At 40.2% G+C, this 18,764-nt stretch overlaps 1 protein-coding gene across 1 annotated transcript in view; it reads right to left on the bottom strand.

The window, feature by feature from the left end:
- MTCL1 (microtubule crosslinking factor 1) overlaps positions 1-18,764 on the bottom strand; it is a 90,448-nt gene that overhangs the window by 17,924 nt on the left and 53,760 nt on the right. Inside the window, 6 exon segments of the mRNA XM_031062268.1 lie at position 1; positions 3-58; positions 3,458-3,625; positions 9,465-9,653; positions 11,209-11,439; positions 14,290-14,382. The exon segment at position 1 is cut by the window's left edge and continues 183 nt beyond it. Coding sequence (XP_030918128.1) covers position 1; positions 3-58; positions 3,458-3,625; positions 9,465-9,653; positions 11,209-11,439; positions 14,290-14,382 — 738 coding nt within the window.

Genomic DNA, 18,764 nt, shown 5'->3' with positions numbered 1-18,764 from the left:
AAGCTCCCTTTGCATCTGAACCTGTGTCTCCGGAGGTGTTCTCACTCTTCCCTTCCAGCTGGCAATAAAGTCAAATGTTACTAGGATGTTAAACTTTCTGCAATAAAAACCTGTGCCTGAAAATGGATTAGAGTTAAAGACCTAACTTTACAAAGATAATGGCAGAATAATAGCAATTATTACCTCCTAGGACCTCAATAAATGATCAAATATGTTCAGAGTGGAAAAAGTTTTAAAATCAAGACAGTGAAAAGTACAGGGGATAACTTCTCAAGCTCTACCAGTTCATGCTCCTAAGGCACCAGTTATGATCTTTCTGATGGGAATATAGGTACCAGTAATGAAGGAAACATGGAGATAAACTCCAGCCTCATCATTATCTCTGAGACAATTTCCAGGACAATGTCCTCAGCTACTGCCCTGCGGTTGTGCTCTCGCTCAGTGCACCTGAAACCTAAGGAGAGTGAATTCATCTTCTGAAGAGGTCTGTCCCACAACAATCCTCAGCAGTGGTGCTCTTGTATGACTCTCCTGCCTTCCAACAAGAGAAGGTATTAGCAGCAGCAGCAGGTGCACCAGGATCATCCCCCCCATCTCTGAGGTTCTGGACTCTGAACTGATTTCAAGGGCAATTATCTGATACCACCTTCCCTCCCTTCTTCAATTTCATGATCAGGGGTTAGCTTAAACAGATCAGAAGAGCTAGCCCAAGGTAATAGATTCACAGGAAAATATAAGCTTTATGGGGTGTCAGGAAGTCTCTAGTTGAACCCTTTCCTTCCAGCATGGTACACTCTGAGGTCAGAATGGGTTGTACAGGACTTGCTCAGATGGATCCTGAAAAACTTCCAAGTGCAGAGATTGTACAACCTCTCTGGTCAAGCTGGGCCAGTGCTGCACTGTTGTCAGAGGGAAAAAGTGCTCAATTGTTTTGTGTAAGTTCAAGTGAGTGAAGAATTTATCCTTGGAATCTGACCTTCTGTTGACAGCTCAGTAGATGTGTGTATGACTCAGAATGGGATACATCTCCATCCCCTAGCTCTGCAGGTGAAATGGAGTGAAAAGCAGCAAAAACTCATTTCCACCTCTGGAGTTAACATTGTCCTCAAAAATGAGAGGCAGCAGGTCTGCTGGGAAGCATATTCCTCTAGCAAAAGAGAAGGACAACACCTTCACCTTGCCCTACGTGGAAAATAAACCCAAACTTTCTGAGCAAAAAAATTTCAGACTGGATTCAGGAGTGATGCTTAGTAGTTTCTGGAACAGCCTCCCCAAACAATTGACTGAGAGATTATTGCTTGAGTTACTTAAATTGTACTGAGCTGCAGGGAACATCCTGTTACACCCACTCGCAGTGACAAGGAAATCTTAAAAACATCAGCATCTTCTACCACTAATATTTAGAGTCCAGTTGTTTTCTTTCAAATGACCAAACAAAAAAAATCAATTTTGAAAGAGCAGCATCTTATTTTAACAAAGCTGACATGACATAATCTTTTTCACACCTGTGTACCACATGATATGATATGATATATGATTGATATGATATTATTTGATATGACATGATATATTATATTCCCCCCAGGCATCCTGAAGCTGGACCATTGGTCAGAGTCCTAGTGAGGGACTCCCATATCCTTAATGGGTCCCATGTCCTCAATGCAAATTCTCAAAGTATACTCAGGGTTTGGCCCCTAACACTAACTCCCTAACAAGTAACACCCATTGCCCAGTAATTACCAAATGTTGTATATTATTTCCAGTGTGGCAGTGGAGGTAGCAAAGAGCCAGGTAAAAGCCCCAGAAGGAAGGGTGGAAACCCCTGAGTAGGAGTTGCAGCACCATCCTGGTGCCAAACACCAGCCAAAGTGGCAGCCTGGAAGTTTATTGCCCATGCAAAGGCAAACTAGGAAAGCTTGGCAGTTCTGTGGTCAGACTTTCTCTAAGAATCATTCTTTGTTGCCATCTCGAGCTTAAGGTAAATCTGTCACCAAGATATTTCAGAAGGAGCCAAAACAGGAACTGATTTTGTTTCCTTTTTCAAGTGATATATTGTTCAGAAATGCTGGTGCACTGAGAAGCAGTAGAACTAAGAATTTGAATCTTCTGGGAGAAGACTCTGCTAAAAATGAAAGCTGCCTCCTTCATTCTGGGAAAGCAGCCCGCAGTACCTGGGCAGGAAAAGCAGTGCTCACATCTCAGCTCTGTGTGTCACAGTGAGTCTCTAAAATTCAGTAGAGCCTTCTAAATGTACCACCCTTCCAACAGTGAATATTTTTATTATATTTTACTTCTGCAGAGAAGCTCTACAATTTTTCTCAAGATCTGAATGTACTAATTCTCCCACCCCTTCCCTCCTCAATGTGTAAAATAAGAGCTTTTATGCCATCAGCTTTGGAAATAAATTCTTGTGGGTTCTTTGCTGATTTGTTTTCTGTGAACCGCCATACATGACATTGAAACACCTGGAACCAGCTTTTATACAAATACTTCTAACAGTATCCCATGGCAGGTAATGAGAGCTTTCTCTTCCATCACTAACCAGTAGCTTTGAATGGCTGGTTTAATATCAATATATTGATCTATCACCTCAGTGTTGTTGAATCACTCTTTTCTCTGCAATAAATCAGATACTGCAGTTGTTACATACCAAGGCACAGTGATGAACTAATTGTGAGCATGCCAACCACAAGACATTTTTCTCTTCAATAAATACAGACACCCACATGTCTCATTACCACAGCTGATACATCACCACCCAACTCTGCTGAGAAAATACAGCAAGAGGTTCAGTTCCTTTGTTCTCACCTATGCCACACAGTGTCCACTGTATGTGCCCTTGTAGTAGGACAACTGGAAATCCAAGAGGCAACCCAAGTGGCAAAACTTTGATCAGGCTTCAGGTGAGGGCTTTCAGACACCAGGATAAAATGCATGACTAAAGCCCCTCTTCAGTTTGTTGTAAATTGTCACCATGATATTTTCTGAAAAATCCCTTTGCCAGGATTTTTCTCCTGAAAAGCTGAGAAGCCTCAGAGGAAAAGAAAAACAATAATTATCTGCTGCTGTGGAATGCAACAGGTGCATCTTGGATTGGTCCATATTGGTTGTTTTTAATTAACGGCCAATCACAGTCCAGCTGTCTCAGACTCTCTGGTCAATCACAAGATTCTATTATCATTCCTGTCTTTTCCTTGCTAGCCTTCTGATGAAATCCTTTCTTCTATTCTTTTACTGTAGTTTTAATATATCATTTTCTTTTAATATATATCATAAAATAATAAATCAGCCTTCTGAAACATGGAGTCAAGATTCTTGTCTCTTCCCTTGTCCTGGGACCCCTGCGAACACCACCACATTTGGTGAGCCCTGAGTGAGGAACATTGCCCCAGTAAATTTCCTATTTCTTTAAGCACCTCAGCTGTTCTCTCCAGGTGTTGGACTTAGGGCATGTTACCTGTTGGAGGCGACACTTGAGCTCAGTGGTTTCCACCTCCCAGGCTGCCTTGTGCAGGGCGTACTGCTGCTGGAGCCCCTGGCGCTCCCGCTCCTCGTCCCGCAGCTCTGAGCGGAAGTCATCCAGCAAACCCTTCAGAGCGTTCAGGAGCTTCCGGTTTTCGCTCGCCTGGCACAACAAAGCAGACAAAGTGCGGCTGTCATTGGATGCTGGCTTTTATCCCCAGATTCATTTTTTTAGGACAAAAAATGGCTGGTGTCCACTGCATGGAAGAGAAAGTGCCTGGGCAAACTTTTGCATGAGGAAACTAAGAATAGCAATGTCTTCTCTGTCAACAGGCTGCTTAGGAAGTGGTTGAGTCACCATCCCTGGAGGTATTTAAAAGATGTGTGGATGTGACATTTTGGGATGTGGTTTAGTGGTGGAATTGGCAGTATTATGTTTATTGTTGGACTTGGTGATCTTTTCCAACCGAAATGATTCTGTGATTCTCTTGTCGTTAGGCCTAGTGCTGATGCTTCCTGAAAGCCAAAAATACTTCAGTTACTCTGAAAAAGGCACTAAGCATCTTTCTGGACTGAGGACATCATTAATAACTTTTTTTTTTAATACTATAAACAAAAGCTAGAGTATCATTGCTGAGGTTTTTGCATAGTTACATGTCTGCCTCACACATACAGTCATTGCTCTGTATCAAATGCCAAATATTTGTAAACTACATAAAAAGAAAGGGGATAACTTTTCAATGCTTTTGTATTATCAGATAAAATTGATTTGGGAAATACAGTGATGCTTTGAGCTGAGTATCTCTGCTAAGGTGTTTCAGTAGTCTGTACCTCATATTCCTGCTCCACACCAGGCAGTTGCACCCAGGTTAGCTTTGCAGCAGCACCTTCTGGGTGCCAAAGGCTTGAAGGCCAGGGAGGCCCCTTCCCTCTTGCAGAGGGGATCAAAGAGCAAACCTCCATTCATGTCTTGTTGAGAGTGTTATGGCCATGCTGAAAATGTTGTCAGAGCTCTTGTGGTAGCCAGAAGCCAAGAGTGGAGATAAGTTGAAAGTCTAGCCCAGAGCTGACATCCCATAGTCTTACTCAAATCTTATTTCATTTTCCTTAGTTTTGGCATTTACCTTCTGCACATTCTCTGGGCACTTGCAAAATCTGCCATTTTAAAGTTAAATATCAAAACAAAATTTCTAAATATTCATTCTGGATTAGTAAAAGAATTTTTTTTGCAGTTATTGAATCAGAAAACAGAAATATATGATTTATTTGTCAAAAATTTAAATCAAATATTCCCAATAAGCCTCTCAAACACCAGGGAGTAACCAGAGATTGTATCTGACAAGTTATCCTGACTAGAAAATACTTTTATGAAAATTATACTTGACTAGCAGACACAGCAAGGGGCAGAAAAATGGGAAAGCTTACTCAAAAAAATCAGCATTTAATTACCTGGTTCTCAGGAATATGTTAACTCCATTGGGAAGGCCTAACTCAAATTAATTGTCTCCATCCTTGCACGATAGTCTAATCAAATTTTTTTAAAATTTGTTTTCTGAAGTGAAGGCTTCCTGCATTCCCTCTTACCTGGAATTTCATGCAGTAACTACATGGAGGCTTCTTTGAAGACAAGTCAAGTAAACAGAAGTATGCAAAAATCTAAGTAATTGTCATGTGCTTTTTTCAATGGCAATACTTATAAAATTTTATGCAGACAACTAAGCTGACTTCATATGCTCACCAGATTTTTGGCATCACTGAACCCACCTGACCCATTTTTGTATTCAGTAATTATACATGCCAAGGTGCCTTTTTTCTTTAAAAAGCAAACAAACGTGGTCTACTTTTTCCAAGCCATTTGATACATCAGCAAAAATATGCTAGATGTAAGGAAATGACTGCAGGTGCTCATTGACTGACCTATCTGGTTGGGCTAATGAAAAGTGATGGTGTACAAGATGGGGTTTTACAAGAAATGCACACACAGAAGCAGAATTAATTCCATTAACATTTAATGCCAATTAGCAGTTTCCTGCTATCCAGCAGCAGTCTCCATCATGCATATAAGATCACCTACTATTCAATATGCAATGAGATTTTATGTTTCCACTATGCATTTTTATTCTACCACCTAATTAAGGCTAAATTCTCCAAACATTTCAAGCCCCTTGTGTAATAATCAGAACTCCTTTGAAGTTTTGCCCTTAATGTCACAACAGGAGCTGCTGGGTATTGGAGGCATCAAAATCTGGTCTCATCCTCTTTGGAACCCTGACTCCAAATGTCTGGGAAGTGCTTTCATTCAAGAGCCACGTTCTGTGTTTTCTGGTGTGCTGTACAAACCTTTCTCTGGAAAAGCAGTCAAAAGGCTCCACAAGAGAAATGAGGCAGAAGAAAAGCAAAACCAAATGACACCAAAGCAAGTTACAACTCTCATTCCTGTGCATATATTTGATAATTGTAAAGTCCTATAAAATTTGGTTTGCAAAGAAAGAAGATATGGACTAGTACATAAAGGAGACAAAAGAGCCTCATTGCAGGTTTGTAGCCTACTGTGTTGAGGGCATTTCTTATTTCTAGGGGTATTACATCAATGTCACTGTGATGAGACAACTACCCCAGGTGCCTCCTGGCTTGCTGGCATTTTAATTACCATGCCAATATAAATCCAATTTCAGTTACATACTTTGTATTCCTGCAGAGAAGTCTCTTCTGCATGACTCTGTATTTATAGTCTGAAGCTGGAGAAATCTGTGAAATTATTTTTTTTTCTTTTGTCAAACTGGAGTGGTATTGGACAACAGAGAAAGTACTTTTGAAAGAATGTGCTCTGAAATACAATGCTTACATCTAGCCATGCTTTAGATTTTAGTGGCAAAACAGCTTATTCATGAGACTAAGTCCTGTAAATACTCAACAAGTATTGTTATAGTCTTCCCCTTCCTTTCAGGCATGTTGCACAGCAGAAATCTGGCATGGCTGTGATTCTTTGGACAGTCTTCCACGCAAGGAGGTGGCTCTTAAGCACCTTAGCTGTTTCTAAAATTTAAAGCTTAGAAGAATCTCACTGATTCACAACTGATGTAAGACAAGATAATTGCAAAGGCTAAAACAAGATAATTAAAAAGGCTTTACAAAAGTTTAAAGACTTGTATCCATAGCTCTGGATTTATAGAAAAAACAGCTGACAACAAACAAAACTTTTATGTAGCAAACTCCAATTAAATTCCAGAACACTGGAGCATTTACGAAGTTGAGTCAACCACAGAAACAGGAGCATCCAGCTCTAGAAAAGTTTTGGACAAGAACAGTTGGCAGTTTGGTTCTGCTTTCAATCACAATTCATTTTTCTCTGAGAATTTCCCTTGAGAATTTCACTGAAGACTTCAGCCACAGGCTGGTATTACAAGCAGTTTGGTAGAGCAGTCAATTAAAAACACGAGGTAGGAAGCCTAAACAGCAAACCAGAAGCTTTTTCCACTGGACCACAGATAAACCCTCTACTCCTTATTCCCTTATCTTACACCATCTAACAGGCATCTCACCCTTCATACTCAACTGAAACAAAGCTCTTCCTTTATCCACAGGCTGTTCTCCTCTGCTGTCCAACTTGCTTGATTGTGTCCTAAATACAAACAAACTTCCAGCCTGGCTCTTAACCTTGCCTGGCACTTCTGCTGTGTCCCCCAGCTACCAGCCAAGAGACAATGTCATACCGGAAAAGATGAACTGACCCCTCTCAGACCTACTCTGCCTCTTATCAGCTTAGCTTTTTTCTCCCCTTTCTGCTCTGCCTTGCCTATATCCCTCCACACACCGTCCAAATAAAAATCCCAGACAAGCCAGACTGGTGTACTTTTCAGCCAGCTGAGTATCTCAAATCATAGCAATATAAAATTAAAAGTTGCTTGTTGAAATTATGGCCTTTGGGTTTATATTTTTTCTCAAAACAATTCCACTTTCCAGGCAGGGTAAGAAAGTCAGCAGCAAGAGTGCAGTCTGAAAACACAAGCCATTAAATATTAACATTAAATGTTAAAAATAAATATGGGTAACCTCAGGTTACTGTAAGCCCTTTTTTTTTCTGACCTAGTTATCTCAGCCACTCCTAGACTAACTAAAAGTTTCATTCCCGATGTGAAGTAAGTGCTGATGCATTTCATCTTGGAGCTTGTCAGGCAGATCCAGCAACTTTGGGTTCTTCTGGGCAGGTGCAAACCTTGGAGACTTCCAGCTGCACCAGTCATTCCAAATTCTCTGTATAAATAGTGTTTTTTCCAGTTGTGGGCTTAAGGAACCTGCAGAAAACCTCCCAAAACTCAGTGTGTTTTTCAGCACAGCAGGGCTTGTGAGAAGATGCCCTAGCGTGTGCAAGCAAAACAAATAGTGCTTAAAATGAGAAATATTTACAAACTTATTAATTCTTGCAGCGTTGAAATAACACTTTTTTTCTGGGTTGGGGAGCAAGGAATCTGTTTTATCCTGACAAGTTCATTGGGATATCATGCACTATTCATCATCATGGGGAGTACCAAGATGTGGTCAGTTCCTATGCATCAATTCTTCAAGCAAGATTAGCTGGAACTGCTGTGATGTTAATAAAAATGAATTATAATCAATTTACTGCCTATTTCTGCCACCTTAACTGAGATTAATGTCTAAGCAATGATTATTTCAAAGAGTACATAATTCATTTGAATGTTCTTGGTTATTTTAAGAGCTCTATATGGAAAGTTAGTACATGACAGAGTTTGTAAAGAAACAACATTTTGGTATATACTTATTTTACTAATTCCAGAATAAATCAGTCTACAGATGGAATGTAGTCAGATGATGTGCTCAAGAGCATCTCTTGCATGATGGTCTTGAGCCTTTCACCAGCAAAGATCTTGCTGAGAGGAAGACAGTGGTGGGTCTGGGTGACCAGCAAGGTAGAACCTTTCCAAATGCCAAACTAATCAAATTAATACTTGTTAGCACACTTCATAGAAAATAATAGTTAGAGAGTATCCTTTTATAGGATAGAGACTTCCTGTTGCCTGCTGCAACGCATAGGCAGTTAGAAAACAGGTTGTCCATAATCATGAGGGTCTGGGGAATTCAAGGTGGAGAGCTCAGATGCAAAGAGACACAATCCCCAGGCCTGCAGTGACTCCGGCTAAGTATTGTGATCATAGGGAGCACATGTTTGCCTGAGAGCTGTCACTGTGGAGCAGGCTGCCAAGTCAAAGGCTTGGATAAAGAAGGGACGTCAGAAGACTGAAGATTTTTTCCCCCGAATTTGTTTTTCACATAGAATTCTTGCTCCATTCTATTTATGATTGCAAATAAATCCATGTAACAGGATGGTCTCATACAAATGGTTTTCATTTAAAAAATATAATAAATCTGTCTCCTTTTTCTATTTGTATTGTTAGAAATAGATTAGGATAGTTAGTATGTTAAATGTACAAAGGAAAAAGCTAGGATATATGGCAGTGCTCTGACACACAGTCAGGGTACAGGAGATGCCAGGGAAAAGTTAATATGATTTGATTTCAGGCTTTTAAAAACAAGCCCAGTGACAGGAAGGAACTCTTACATTGTTTTCCCATCATCTCTAAGGGAAACATTAAATACATGTGCTAGTTTCTTAAATTATTTAAAGGAAACAAAATCACATGTTCTTGCTAAAAGCTTGACAGCAGAGTACAATAGATGTGCTCAGACAAGAGGAGCCTGTAAATTCTGCAAACCATCACATACTGATAGATGTTTCTGGGCAAGCAGCCACAAGAGGAAATAGGATTTTTCACTGATAGCATCTGTCAACAGAAGAACAGTAATCACGTGGCTCGTGATTAAATTTAAATATAAATATAATGGATGAAATCCACTGTAATTGCTGTGTAGCTAGAAGTATTTACACAAGTATGATTCTAGGTGATTTAACAGAGCAGCACAGAACTCTCTTGGAAAATCCACAGTTTCCATTCCCAGGGCAAGATATATAAATGGTGTAGTACCTGCTTCTGCTGCTGCAGTAACTCTGCAGTCTGCAGCTGTGGTCCGTGATCAGCGCTCTCCGTGGTTGGATGCTGGGAGAAATCTGCCAGTGCAAACACAACATCCTCTTCCTCCTCCTCTCGCTCTGCATCATTTGCCTTCTGCTCAGGCTGAATGCTGAAGTCTGGGAGGCCCTCAGGGTGCTCGATCTAGAATGCAAGAACACAGGAATGGAAGAACATAGGAACATGCTTTTCCCATTTACCTCTGGGGCCAGAAATCTACTGAAGGACTAAGGGAAGGGACTGCATCTCTGTGGTGGCATATATTGACCTCAACTCAGGCCACAGAACTGATCTTTGGGTGATACATCATCTACTGAGTGTGTGAACACACCACTTTGCAGGCCTGCAACACAGGGGATTTATGCAGTTGGGATGGGTCTAATGTCACATGACGGATATAATCCACCACACATTAATCAAGAACCATACAAGACACTGGTGTATTGTGTGATAAAGTAATGGAGATTAGGAAGTATCCAAATCGATTATTTTATTTTCTGCAAAGTGTGAGGAAAGCATGGCTCCAATAAAACTGGGCTGGTAATAAATTAATCAGTTAAAAAATCCAAACAGTCAATAAATGAAAGCTTTTAGGTATTAGAAGATGAGATAATTTACACCGAAGCAAATTAACACAGCTGAAGTAAAGTAGAAGCAAATTATTTTTAAATAGCTTCTCATCTCATATTTCTTACTCATATTACCACAGTAGATGAATCTAAAGATGTTCATCCACCTTTATCTAAGAATACAAAACATTGGAGTATTCAGCTTAAGCACACTCCGACCAGACCTGAAAGGTTACTTGTACTGCCAAATGCAGCAAACCTTGAAAAACACTATGTATAAAAGGACCAGAAATATTGAGAAAAATTACTTTGTTGCTTACCAGAATTGCATGAACCTGCAAAACAAATCTATTGTTCTGAAGAATTTAGTGAAAAATGTCAGAATGGGAAAACACTTTTTTTTCTTTAGCTAAGAAGCAAATGGTAATCCTGGGTGTGCAACTCAACTCTTCCTTCACAGTGCATGTTGGCTGGCAACCATACCCCTGCTGAGATGTGTCAGCTTGGGGATTCCAGGTTGTTATGTACTTCTGAAATTCCTGATCTTGATTTAGCCTCTACTTAGAAAAGCACCACGATGACGACTGATGTACTGCTGCTGACGGCGACAGACGCGTGTGTGGAGAAGGGGAACAAATAAGGATGATTCACTGTAAGTTCCCACATGAAGCTGTATAATTCTCCTGCCAACACAGAAACAGAGCTTCCCTCCATCTGTATTGCTGAAGGCTTTGTAAAGAACACACTGTGCACAGGATGAGAAAAACAACAGCCCTCAATCCATCTAAACAGATTTGACTCCCTCACCTTGCTAATGTGCTTTTTTTCTTTCAAAAATTACTCAGGAGTCATATCTTTCAGATCTAATTAATTTTTCATTTACTCTGTGAGAGTATTTTAGGACCAGCTGTTTGTACTAGTTAAGGGTTTTGCTTTAAAGATGGGTGATCTGTAACGTATCATGCAGAATATAGTTCAGTACAAGCCAACACCAGCTTTCATGTTTAATTTGAATCCCCTTTCAACATACGTGCAATTTGAAAGCTGCTGGTGCCCCATCATATGTCAAGTCTGCACTTGAAGAAGGGAGGTCCCAGTTCTCATCTGGGTTATTGAGGTGGGACAGTTACCTCTAAAGTGTCCTCCCCTTCCTCCTCCATTCGCTTGCCTTGCCGCCAGTGTTTCAGCAGCCACTTCAGTTTGACATACAGGAGAAAGGTGTCCTGCTTGAAATGCCTGAGTTCCTGCTGCAGCAGATTTTTCTCCTGACTCCAGGTCTTCTCCTCCAATTTGTTCTGCAAAGTCAAGCTCTGCACTTCCAAGTCTTTTCTCCGCAGGGTCTGCAGATGCTCCTCCTCCAGCTTTAATGGAATAACAGGCAACATGTCAACAGGGTGATGTCCTGGGGCAGTCTCCAGGAATTGTTCTTCACTGGGTGAGACAAACTGAAATCTCTAATTTTCACCAGTAGTGAGCAGCTATTGAGTTTGGCTCAATAAGTTCTTCAGCAGTTATGACTGCTGAGGAAATTAGAGGATAGCAGATGATAAGCTTTTCTTAGATAACCATATGAAAGTAACCTGCTGTGGAAGTGGATATTTACTTCAAAGATGCACAAGAGCTCTGAAGCTGGTTAAACATTTTACAACACTCATATTTTCCTCCCTCTCTTGATTGTATCTCTGCAGTAGGTTCCCAGCAGAGGGACCAGCCCACACTGCTGCACATATCACACCTATTTAATGCGTTTGCAGCCATTTGTACAAGGTGGGACCACAGCTGCCCTTCAGACAACCCGGAATATTTGCCTTGCAACTTCCCCCTACAGGCACAGGTTCAATCTGTCCACAGTTGCTACATCTCCCTCTGCCTCTGGAAGGGCAACACTTCCAAAGAAAACACTTCCAGTACCTCAGGTACCACTACTGGTCCCCCACTTCTTGCAGTTCATACTTGAAGGCACCTGAATGACACCACAGTAAGAAGTCTCTCATTCTGGCATGACTTGATCTGGGACACAAGCAGGAACTGAAGAGACAGGAACAGATTGCTAACCAGCATTTGACATGTCTCAGCCTTAGTACTAAAATCACCAAGAAAAGCTTATTTCTTTAGAGGACATGTATAACTACATCTGTTTCAATGCAAGGCCACCTGAAACACCATTCTTTAAACGTGACCTCTGCCTCAATATATGAAAAAAATCAAACCATGGCATGACCTGCACCCAACAGAACTTGTACAAGTTAGTTGCACGATATCTTATATTGTGAATAGATGAGAAAGTGTTTCCACTTCAACCAAGCTGTGGCTTCTTCATAGATGAAGAAAATGCAGATGGAAAATTAGTACAGAGTCTGTTTACAGGTGCCAGTTTCTATTTTCCATTCTGCAGAACAACAGCCTCTCCTTTTCCCGACCAGCTCCATAGATAAAATCTATGAAAGCCACAGTACACTTATGACCACAACAATCCAAACCACTGGAACACGCCCTGCAACAAACAATGCTCACACAAGAATAAAGAATATTTCAGGGACTAGGACTCCCTAGCAATAAATACCACTAAGAAATATATGTTTGATTTTCATGGCAACATTGAGATGCTTCTGAAATAGGCTACCAGTCCATATGAGATAGTTTCCTAAGGACTTGCCTGCCTTCTAAATGATGTGCTCCAGCATAATGCAAATTTTTAGCATCTATGCTACTATGCCTTAAAAAGTTCCCAATTAAATTGAAATTATTTACAGTAGTGGCTAGCTTAAATGTGTACCTTAAAATGAAGTGTAAAAGCAGTCTGGAACAAAGTGAGCCATAATGACTCAAAAAAACATACACACAACTCCTAATAACACTCATGGAGATTATACACTGCTAGCACACATCAATTTGATGTCATTAAACATTCCTAAAAATGAAAAAGTAAAAGAATGGCTGATTTTAAATTTAGTTTTTACGGGAAGAAAGATGTAAATTTGATGTTGATGACCATTCTTTCACCAAATAAAGTTATGGTTAAATACAGAAAAAATATGAGTAATTTCCATCAGAAATTCTGGAAGGTGATAAAAAAGGAACTTTATCAACAGAACGGGCATAATCTGGAAAAAAAAAGAAGAATCCAGAAGATTCTTTTATTCTTCTATTTCTGCTGGCTATCAACATGAACAGCTAGCTTTGATTTTGGTGCATTTTTCATCATTTTGACAAGCTGTTATATTTCAAATCCCTATGGTCATGAATTCTTGCAGAAGACCCTAGAAGAGGTAGATTCATAGAGTGCTATGCTTTTTCAATGGATAGCAATTGCAAAAGAAAAGAACTTTAGGAGACAGGCATAGCTTCCAAAAAGCTTTCACAGCTGAGGCAACTAGGAAGGATATCAATTGACTGGTTGCCTTCAAAAGCTCCAGTGGAAAGCTCCTGTGGAGATCAACTGGAAATTAAAGCTAGTTATGAAAAAACAGAGAGATACCATTTGGGCATAAAGAGATTAGTTGGCACAAGGAAACATTCTTTACAGTATGCAACAATTATGCTGAATTTAGTCCATGAAGTAAATTTAAGAAGAAAACTTAGTTAAGAGCCAAACAGCCTGCAGAAATTAGCAGCAGATTTTTTCGCCCTAGGAGCTAGAGATCAGAAAACGATTGACTAATCTGTTCCAGCTTTCAAAAGAGCAGGGAGAGCTCATGTAAAAAAAATATGATTTATTCACCAGCTATTAATAAGAAGATTGGAAGCACTCAGTACTGAGAAATACAAGAATGAATGTCCTGATTTGTTTCTCAGCTATGTGTGCATAGCAACTCCTCTGACTTCAGAGAGGTGCTGGATTTTCCTTCTGCTAGGAGGTGCCAGAATAAGGTATGGAGCTGAACTGAGCTCCCAGGGATCAAACACACCCTTCCCCAGCTCACAGAGAGCTGAAGGGTGACAGAATTCTCCATCCAGTATTTCATGTCTCTACCACGATTTCCCCTGCAGAGGGGAGGACAAAAATTCTCTCCACCAAGCAGAGAATCCAGATTTGCAGTGGCAAAATGGGCTTGAGTTTAGATTTCCCCAGATTCCAGATTCTTCCTTTGCTCAGATGAGGTCACACGGGCACAGCCATCAGGACACAAGTTCCCACAGTCCTGACAAACAGGGCTCACATCACACATCATGGTCATGCGTCTCTCCCAGCAGGTGGGGTTTGGATTTACCTGGATGATCCTTTCTGAAAACTTTTCTTGCTCCTCTCGGTGAAGTCTGGTCTCCTGTTCAAGCTGAGCCTGAAGCTCCTGTATCGATACATTCTGTACAGGTAAAACATGGGAATCCCTGAGCTCATCAGCAGGACAAAGGGAAAGGTTTAGCAGATAATGTGTCTCAGGGGTGTAAAAAAAATGAAAAAGAAAAGAGCCACGGGACAGACATCTGCACAACTCAAGATTATCAATAGTTAAAACCAAAGCACAGTGTGCAAATAAATAACAATGTCCTAAATCTGTGTGGGAATTTCCTGTGTGGCTTCTTCTGGAAACTAAAACTGGAATGCTGATGTTACATATTGGATATTCTCTTCAGGCCTCTGCTCTGGGTTTGGACTTGAATAGCTGAAACTCCTGTTTGCAGGATTATGTATTTGGTGGTGCATTTCTTCATCATAATCAAAGCTGTAAAATTTCAACACCTCTGCACAAGATGAATCTAATGCATGTATATTTAACCTAATTATTTATTAATTTGCAACAGTTTTGATAGGGCAGTTAATAGGATAGCATTTATTAAACCATAAGATCCCTTTCTTCAGATACAAGACAGTTCTTGCACAAGTCAACTTCATTCTACGATTTCCACTCAAAATAATTACAACAAAAATGTCACAGTGATAAGCTGTGTGAGCCTGAGATCTGACCAAAATAATTAAGTATCCCCCCTTGCAGGTCCAATACTGTTTTAATCTTAATATCTTCAATTTTATGTTCTCATTAAGTTTAGCATCCCATCAATTTTACTCCTGAAATTTACTTAACTCAAAAATAAAGATCCAAGAAGGCAGAGTCAGATCTCATTATTTATACTACAGTAATTAATCTTGTGGCACTTATATTTCTGATCAGAACTTTCTGTGCCCTTCACTTTGTGTCTCTCAGATTGGTGCCAAAGCTGATTTATCTGTACAAAAGCGATGCTCGGCTGGACGCCATCCTCTTCACGTGTGTGACCACAGAAAGCACTACATCACCAAACTCCCACTTCCCAGAGCAAAAATGTACTTAATGACAGGGTTGCTTCAGGCTTCCAAGTGCAATCCCAAGTTCTTAGCTGGCCCACGTCCTGTGTGCTCCAGCCTCAGCAGCTGCAAGGACGTAACAAAGGTCGTGGGACTGCTCTCCTGGGCTGTGTTGCCATTTCCCCAGCCCCGGCATCCACCTCCTCACCACTCCTCCCACCTCCCAGGGCAAAGCCAGCAGCTGCTGCTGTTCAGGCCACACAGCCCTTGTTGGAACATTTTGGTTATTCAAAACGTAGTTCTCCCTGGAACAGACACTCCACACCCCTCCGCTAGGGAAAAATGAGATAAGTCAAATGGAAGTATCCCAAAAACTACCTGCAGGACCACACTCTGCTGAAAACCATAGTGGACCTACACAGACTTTCTGGGCACTATCAGTTCCTTCTTTACTTGAGTCATTTATTGACTTGTGCACGTCTGTTTTGTACCTGAGAAAAAGACACTTTCATCCCTCTGAAAGGTACACATAAAGTGACTAAGAGAACATTACCTGCCTTATCAATTTCATCTGTCTCTGTAATGTGTCTGCAGGCATTTTGTAGTGCATAAGGTCAAAATCTGGATTTGAAAATAATTATTTGTGATGGGATTTGTCAGTTTTGCACAATCATTTGTAAATTATTTATTTAATTCTCTCATGCAATAAAGGAAAAATTATTTTCATCAGGAATTTCTGCATAATTTTATTCTGATCAGGCTTCCTTAGGAATATGCCAAACAAAAACCAATGTATCCGTTCATTAATGTATAATTTAAAAAATAAATCTGTTCCTTCCATTTATGAATTGGAAATTATTAACCCATCCAATTTTTTTACAAAGATGTAGCCCATGAAAAGCCAAATTTCAGGAAACTTCAGTGCTAGGATTATGTGGGAACTGTTGGAATTACTGAAAAGAAGTTAGAAGCCAGATTCAGTGTTACATACATGCTAAGGCAAAATCCCATCATGACTGCTTTGCCTCTTTAAGGACAATATATTTTTGTAAGTCCTAAAGTAGATTTAAGTTGGAAAGCAGCTAGGGCATGAATGCAGAGCTGCACACCTTTTCCCTACCAATGCAACCTGAGAACTCTTCACAGTCTATAATAATTTAAAATGTCATTTCTACCAGAGGCGTTGGGATAGCTCCACTGCTGAAATCATGGGAGGTAAGACTGCTTAAGTGCCTAATAGATTGCTGCTAAACAATCTATTAGGATTGTGAATGAATAAAACTTATAAATGTATCATGTAATATTTGTGTATGCAGTTCAGGTACCTGATACTGCTCTGATGGATGCCTGGATGCTTATAGGTGGAAATCAGTCCCTTATCATACAACTGGCAGGCTGCAGTCTGTAGCACAACTGTGGTTTTGTTTTGTTTTGAAAAGGAACATTACTACAAAATGGACACAACAGTTGATAACCTGTTATATTCCATCCTTTGTTTCCTTTGTTCTCATGAAGGAGTGTGCTACATGAGGAACAGGAGACACCCCAAACACGACAGCCACTGCACAATGTGCTGACACCACAGAACTGACACACACTCACTACAAGACATACAAACACAATACCATGGGGACTACAAGTTACTGCTACTCTACCACAGCACCACGGAAACAGCTGCACTTCATCCACAGCCCAACACCAACTAACAGCTTCCCATGTATCCCAGTTATTGCATTACCAGACACATTTCCACTCTGTCCCCTCAGACAGGCACTGCCAAATCCCTCTGCTCAGTCCTTTGATCTCACCTGTTATCACTCCAGAACAAGCTAATCCATGCTGATGTCTTTACTTCAAGAGGATGCATCGAGAAAAGTCATCCTGGGGACTTCACCACCGCTCCCCCACTGTACCGACCCCTTTCCCCACCTTTTAGAGTGTTGACAGCTTTTTAGGTTACTTTGCAGCTCACACAATCCCACATATCTGCCATGACTTGTTTTTACAGAATTGCCATCCAAGACAAGGTATGGCTGGGTTTTATTTGTCTGCTTTCTCCATTTTACCATAGCTAATTGCAACCTCAATTCGCCTGCAAACTTAATCAATTTATATGCAACAACCGTGAAAATGAAATTTCATGGAATCCTTCTCTTAAGCTTTTTTTTTCTCCCCAGAAATGATCAAACAAAATAAGGCCTGAGGAGGCAGGGTAGAATGATGCTCTCCAGCATTTGCATGCAATTCGAAGCAAGTCAAAAGATGAATATTTTATGCTGCTCCTCTAAAGCTACATTATAATGCTTTGATATTTGGACCTTACATTTGAACGCATAGTTTTAAAATTGTTACTTTTTCACAGATTGACAGCTGGCCATTGCATTCGTCAGAAAGAAATTTCCAGTACCTTTTGTTATACCTTTTACATGCAATTCACACCTAACTGAATTGGCAGAGGCTGCTTCTGAAGATGCACTCTTCTTCTCACCCCTTAAAAATAGACAACATATATTTCATTTGCTAGTGTAGAATAGGCAGCTGTGTGGTTGTTTGTCTGTGCTTACATGAAAAGCCTCTGAGTTTGGCAAAACACAGAACACTTCACTCCAAGTCTTTAAAAATCCATCTCATTGTAGGGATAGTACACAAAGTCTCACCAAGTTCAGTTGGGACTCAAATATCCAGATTTACATCATAAAGGGTCTTTTAAGCCATTACACTGTCAACCTCTACAGAATCTTACATAGCAAGAAAGAATACAATACATCAAAGTAAATTATTCTTGCATCCCCTAATCTTGGTGGGAAGGAATAATCACAGCATCAGTTTATCTTTCTTCTTCCCACAGCTTTGCATTGGAGGAATAGTGGACATAAGACATGCAACTTTCTATGTGGTCTTTGGTTCTTGTTGCTGTTTTTTTTACCAAAAGAAAAGAAGTCACAATGTATAAACCGTTCACTGTTTCCTTTCTGGAAAAACAAAACCTTTAACTAGAGAAATAAATGTGCAAATTATCAGCACATGGCTGGGAGCTGCTGCAAAAATCGTCCAGCTGAAAAACACTCACATGGAGCTATGAAAATTGCACAGAAAGAGCACCAGTTAAAAAATAGAACTGTCAAAATATAGATCAAGATTCTCCTCATACATCCCAAATGGATTCATACAGAAGTTTTGATTCAAAGCAGGTGGTAAATTGACTTACCCAAGTTACACATCACTGTATCTAGTTGGTCCACACTTAACCCAGTAATTAACTTAGACTTATACATTCCTTATTGGCATGATAAGTAAGGAGAACTGATAAACATATTAAAAGTGGCTTATATGCTATTCCTATTTTATTACTAGACCTTGTGGGGAACGTGTTGTTTAAGACATGCTCTCACCTTCTCCAGCCTATCTGCTTTTATTTTAAATCTCTGGTGACAATTCACTCCTTTTACATGAGTTCCCTTC

This window comes from Geospiza fortis, unplaced genomic scaffold, assembly GCF_000277835.1.
Source record: "Geospiza fortis unplaced genomic scaffold, GeoFor_1.0 scaffold471, whole genome shotgun sequence".
In the NCBI taxonomy this organism is placed as follows: domain Eukaryota; kingdom Metazoa; phylum Chordata; class Aves; order Passeriformes; family Thraupidae; genus Geospiza; species Geospiza fortis.
This window is presented reverse-complemented; position numbering and strand designations above follow the sequence as displayed.